The 6,269-nt window shown below is 47.1% G+C and overlaps 1 protein-coding gene across 6 annotated transcripts in view; it reads right to left on the bottom strand.

The window, feature by feature from the left end:
* Positions 1–705: 705 nt before the first annotated feature.
* The window catches only part of LOC141190269 (uncharacterized), a 70,497-nt gene continuing 64,933 nt past the window's right edge, over positions 706–6,269 (bottom strand). For all 6 annotated transcript variants that reach the window (XM_073661212.1, XM_073661211.1, XM_073661213.1 and 3 more), the window contains one exon: positions 706–2,414. In XM_073661212.1, coding sequence (XP_073517313.1) covers positions 1,096–2,414 — 1,319 coding nt within the window. In that variant the 3' untranslated portion in view covers positions 706–1,095. The remainder of the gene's footprint in view (positions 2,415–6,269) is intronic.

Genomic DNA, 6,269 nt, shown 5'->3' with positions numbered 1-6,269 from the left:
TCTCCTCCCTCTGGTATGGGCAATGTGACCATTTCTCCCTCGTTTGGTATGGGCAATGTGACCATTTCTCCCTCTGGTATGGGCAATGTGACCATTTCTCCCTCGTTTGGTATGGGCAATGTGACCATTTCTCCCTCGTTTGGTATGGGCAATGTGACCATTTCTCCCTCGTTTGGTATGGGCAATGTGACCATTTCTCCCTCGTTTGGTATGGGCAATGTGACCATTTCTCCCTCGTTTGGTATGGGCAATGTGACCATTTCTCCCTCGTTTGGTATGGGCAATGTGATCATTTCTCCCTCGTTTGGTATGGGCAATGTGACCATTTCTCCCTCGTTTGGTATGGGCAATGTGACCATTTCTCCCTCGTTTGGTATGGGCAATGTGACCATTTCTCCCTCGTTTGGTATGGGCAATGTGACCATTTCTCCCTCGTTTGGTATGGGCAATGTGACCATTTCTCCCTCGTTTGGTATGGGCAATGTGACCATTTCTCCCTCGTTTGGTATGGGCAATGTGACCATTTCTCCCTCGTTTGGTATGGGCAATGTGACCATTTCTCCCTCGTTTGGTATGGGCAATGTGACCATTTCTCCCTCGTTTGGTATGGGCAATGTGACCATTTCTCCCTCGTTTGGTATGGGCAATGTGACCATGACTCTCTCTGGTTATCGGCAATGTGACTATTTCTCAGGTAGCGACTCATTTGGTTAAAGTGTTTCTATAGTTTTAATTCTCATTTGTTCTTTTCTGTTTCTTCCTGTAGTCTTTAGTTTGTGTATGCCATTTCCCAAGACTGTCAATGTGGCTACACAGAAGTCACCCTCCTATGGGGATGGTATAATAATACCGCTCTGGCATCTTACATGTCACCCAGACACTAATGGTACATAGGTCTGGATCCCAGGCACACACGCAGGTGTAGTGTCCTTCTCTACAGAAGTGCATCGAGTCTGTATGTGACGATCACAATGAGGATGCGGCTCGGTGGCTGATCGGACGGCACAGACAGTTGAGTACCGACACCTGGGCTGCATGTCAGACTCCAGATACATGCTGTAGATATCACAGGTCTTTGCACTCTTTGCTGGCCCGCTAGATGTAGGAGTTTTCCACAGAGTGGGTCTTTTGATGGGTCACAAGTTGATAGCTCCAGCAGAAGCTCCGTCCACATTCGATGCAGGTGTATGGTTTCTCCCCAGTGTGGACGCGCTGATGTCTGACGAGCTGATAACTCCAGCTGAAGTTCTTCCCACATTGCATGCACGTGTATGGCTTCTCCCCAGTGTGGGTTCTCTGGTGTTTATTATAATCCGAGTTGCGACTAAAGTTCTTTCCGCAGAGTAGGCACTGGAAAGGCTTCTCGTCACTGTGGGTGACGCGGTGTCGGTCACAGCCCACCTTGTCAATGAAACACTTCCCACATTCTGGACAGGTGTATGGTTTCTCCCCTGTATGTATCCTCTGGTGGGTAACCAGCACGGACCGCTGGCTGAAGCTCTTCCCACAAGCAGTACATGTGTATGGCTTCTCTCCAGTGTGTATCCTCTGATGCATGACCAGCTTGGAGCTCTCGCTGAAGCTCTTCCCACACTCATTGCAGGTATATGGCCGTTCCCCGGTGTGAGTTCTCTTGTGTGTGATGAGATGGGAGCGTACACTGAAGCTCTTCCCACAGTCACTACATGAATATGGACGCTCTCCGGTGTGCGTCCTCTGGTGAATAACCAGCTTGGAGCTTTCACTAAAGCTTTTTCCGCACTCGATGCAGGTGTATGGCCGTTCACCCGTGTGGGTCCTCTGGTGGCGGACTAGTTGGGAACTTTCACTGAAGCGTTTGGCACAGTCTTGACAAGCGAACGGCTTTTCTCCTGTGTGTATCTTATGGTGCCGAATGAGCAGCGAGCAGGACGTGAAGCCCTTGCCACACTCCATACATGGGTACGGTCTCTCCCCCGTGTGGTTTCGGTGATGCTGAATAAGCAAGGACTTCTGGCTAAACCTCTTTCCGCACACGGTGCACAGGAATGGCTTTGCCTTTGTACTGTTTCTCTTTTGTGAGTTCGGTGGCCGGTCGGTGGAACGTTTTGGCACGTCTGATGCCACAGCAGAATCCTCAATGACGCTGTCAGTCTCTGTCTTTATAGATATCGGGTTGCGACCCTTGGATGTACTTCTTATGGGGTCATGGCCCCTGGCTGTTTTCCCCTCGGTGAGCATGGACCCCTCACTGCTGGAGTGCACATAGTCATCGTGAGGGTGTACGATGAATTCATTACATTTTAGTAGATGTAAAGAGAGTCTCTCTGGGGAGCTGGTGGTCAGCTTGCGATGCGTTTTGGCTGGTTTTCGTCGTCTCCTCGGTGGATCTCTCTTCTGACATGTGCTGCCGGCTCCATCTGTAGCCATGGCTTCTGTGGGATAGACATGATAATTATTATTATCCAGGCAGTAATCAGTCAGCTCAAAGCACTGGGGCTACGGGATGAGTCTAATAGCGGAGAGCGTCCTGGAGGAGACATCGCAGAGCGGCGCTCTAATCAGTCACCACATCAGAGACTGTAAAGCACAAAAAAATGAAAGCTGCACTCTGTAGTGCTATAGCATGCAGACATGGAATATATGAAATTGGAATTGCATTACTGTTGTAGAAAAGAAATGAAAATGAAGATATTTTGCGCATAAATTGGCCAATTCATGCATGCCCGATAGCCAATGACAAGGCAAACTTCTCTGCTGGGAACCTAACCTAATGCGATGCCTCTCCCAGGCGAGCACCTACAATTATATGGGATAATAGTATATACACAACGGTAAAGATGTATGTAGGGTAATGACTTCAGCGACCCAATCAGACAATTTAGAAGTACAAGATGAATACACCATTAGTACATAAGGTGCATATACTTCAATTGTGTGACAGCAGAAAAATCAAGTATCATAAGTCTGCAGGCGCCGAGAAGGTAAATCTGCAAGTACAGAAGAACATTCATGTAAGTCCAAACAAAGTGCATATAGTTCAACTGTACAGCAGCGACAAAGGATCAGGTACTACAAGTCCGCGCATCTACTAAGAAACTGCAGTAGCAGGCAAGAATATTACATCTAAGGACTTTGTGAATTTGAATAATAGTACCACGTATACCATCACTTATAATAAACATTGTACTACCAAAGCTGTCATTTATCACGCCACATGCCCCTATGGATTAATATATGTGGGAATGACGACACGTGAACTCAGAAGAAGAGTCCGCCAACATAGTTTGGACATCGAATGGGCGACACAAGATGATATTTCCAAATTGAAACCTATCCCCGATCACTGAAACTGACTTATAATTGTGATCCAACAGGACTGTCAGGACTTTAAATATCTCTCTCTCCAGTGCTACCCCACCCCTGGGTGAAGCATTTATTCGTGAAACGTACGTCGGGTGTGGTGGGCTCCTAGGTAACTCCAAGGTACATATGTGCTCTAGTTACTAAAGCGCTCTATTTCCTGTTTTCCATATTGAGTAGATGGGACCTGATTCGTACCTAGCACTATGCATATAGCTATTCCTGGTTATAGTTACAGGTGATACTCTCATATTAACACCTCATATATTGGTGACCATATATGCAGATTTTTGACAAGCGTATGTACAGACTTATAGTACCTGATCCTTTGTCACTGCTGTACAGTTGAACTATATGCACTTTGTTTGCACTTACATGAATGTTCTTCTGTACTTGCAGATTTACGTTCTCGGCGCCTGCAGACTTATGATACTTGATTTTTTCTTCTGTCGCACAATTGACATATCTGCGGTCTGTGTATTCATCTTCTGCTTGGGTCACTGTAGTCATTTCCCTACATACATCCTCCTTACCAAGGTGTATATACTATTATCCAGGTTCCCACCAATTGGTTTTTCTGTGGTTTTTTAATGCATTCCTAGATGGTTTTAACATTATGCATGCTAAATAAAATCATTGTTCTATATAGTCTTTGTTCAAAGCTCGGACTTCTTGGTGTATTTATATTACTATGTTTTAAGAATTTCTCCTTTCTTTGGATAAATGTTTAGGTCTATATATATTTGCATTATAAGTGGCCAGACTGTGAGAGTGTGAACAGGACCGTAGAGAGGACGCGTGTGGGAGACAGCAGGACTTAAGTCTTTAGCAGGGTTTGGTGCAGTTTCCTATAGTCTTTTTGACGGATACCATTTGAACCCTTCTTTCCTGTGGGCTGCGCCTGATTATCAGGGGAGGAGTTCATGTCTCAGGAGCCTAAATTAAACCGGAGACGTCTGAGCTTGTTGAATAAACGGCCTGGGCAGGAGTGGGAGCGGGCGACTTGTAAGCACTGGTCTATTCCTTCTTCCCTCTCCCTGGATTATCGAGCGCAGGGTCGGCAGTTTCCTCCATATGTATAAAGCACTGGATCGGGAGCTCCGGGGGAAAACCATTGTGGCTGATGAGAGCATGTTGCCCCCCAGAAAGCTGTTGTCAGAGATATGATACAGCTAAATGCAGAACTGAGAGCATTTACAATCACAGAGGCGCACGGTGAGCAAGCAATAAATGGGGAGGACCTGATGGGTGGAGAAATGGGTCAGGACGAGCAGACGAGTAGCTGCGATATAGAGGTGATGGTCTGAAACAAACATTTATTGTAATCCTAAATGTCTATTTAATGCCGTATTCATTGGAGTCCCCATCGTTCCCGCACTACGATATTTACCGGCTTGTTTAATTTTTTAACTGCTTCCTTTTTAATGGAAACTTCATTTGCAATCCCCCAGAGCATGCTGGGATACTTAAACGAGTCGCCATCATCCCTGAAGCAAGGAGTCATCAGTGACATCCGTTTAAGGGGCGGGCTAGTCCCTGCTCTACTGAGCATGCTCCGGGTGTCAATTCTGATGTATGCTCAGTAGGGTCTTGTCACTGTGCAATACTCTTCTCCATGCAGTGTCCATGTGCTCCCTCCATCAGCTCTGATGAGAAGTGACGAGCTGGCAAGAAAGCAAGTGACGAGAGAAGGGCTAATCTCTGCTCGCTCGTCCTCTCTTTACAATGCACACTGACAGTGCGCTCTTTCGCCCGCTCGTCACTTCTCATAAGAGCCGGCAAGGGAGCGCATTGTCACTATGCATATTGCACAGTGACAGGATCCTACTGAGCGTCTTCAGAACTGACAACTGACACATGCTCAGTGCAGCAGGGGGCTAGCTCAGCCCCTAGAGTATTACGCAAGAAGGGGGAAGACAAGGCAGAAAGTAAAGTGTTAAATGCCTCAGAGAAAGATCAGATTATATTGCAATGAGGAGAACTGTACTCTGGGGGGGTGGGGGTTATTTCAGTGGATGAGGAGGTCCATGTGCTGCCAATAGACGGTATAGATAAATGTGTCCACAAAATCCATTGACTTGGCATTTCTGAAGTTACAGGAGTGAAAATGGAAGGAAACGTAAAGCAAATATTCACAAACACCAGGAGAGCAGCGGCAAAAGGGGGATCTCAAGGCCTCAGGACGGCAAGAACACTGATTGGCTGGTGATGCTGACACATGGTGGACTTGTCACATAGTGGTGGCTCAGTGGTTAGCACTGGTGTAGTGTGCTGTACATACTCAGTGGTTAGCACATGGTGGCTCAGTGGTTAGCACTGGTGTAGCGTGCTGAACATACTCAGTGGTTAGCACATGGTGGCTCAGTGGTTAGCACTGGTGTAGCGTGCTGAACATACTCAGTGGTTAGCACATGGTGGCTCAGTGGTTAGCACTGGTGTAGCGTGCTGAACATACTCAGTGGTTAGCACATGGTGGCTCAGTGGTTAGCACTGGTGTAGCGTGCTGAACATACTCAGTGGTTAGCACATGGTGGCTCAGTGGTTAGCACATGGTGGTTAAGTGGTTAGCACTGGTGTAGTGTGCTGTACATACTCAGTGGTTAGCACATGGTGGCTCAGTGGTTAGCACTGGTGTAGCGTGCTGAACATACTCAGTGGTTAGCACATGGTGGCTCAGTGGTTAGCACATGGTGGTTAAGTGGTTAGCACTGGTGTAGTGTGCTGTACATACTCAGTGGTTAGCACATGGTGGCTCAGTGCTTAGCACATGGTGGCTCTGTGGTTACCACTGGTTTAGTGTGCTGTACATACTCAGTGGTTAGCACATGGTGGCTCAGTGGTTAGCACATGCTGGCTCAGTGTTCAGCACTGGTGTAGTGTGCTGTACGTACTCAGTGGTTAGCACATGGTGGCTCAGTGGTTACCAC

The sequence above is a fragment of the Phyllobates terribilis genome, unplaced genomic scaffold, assembly GCF_046119375.1.
Source record: "Phyllobates terribilis strain yellow unplaced genomic scaffold, ASM4611937v1 Scaffold_2__4_contigs__length_985480577, whole genome shotgun sequence".
NCBI lineage: Eukaryota > Metazoa > Chordata > Amphibia > Anura > Dendrobatidae > Phyllobates > Phyllobates terribilis.
This window is presented reverse-complemented; position numbering and strand designations above follow the sequence as displayed.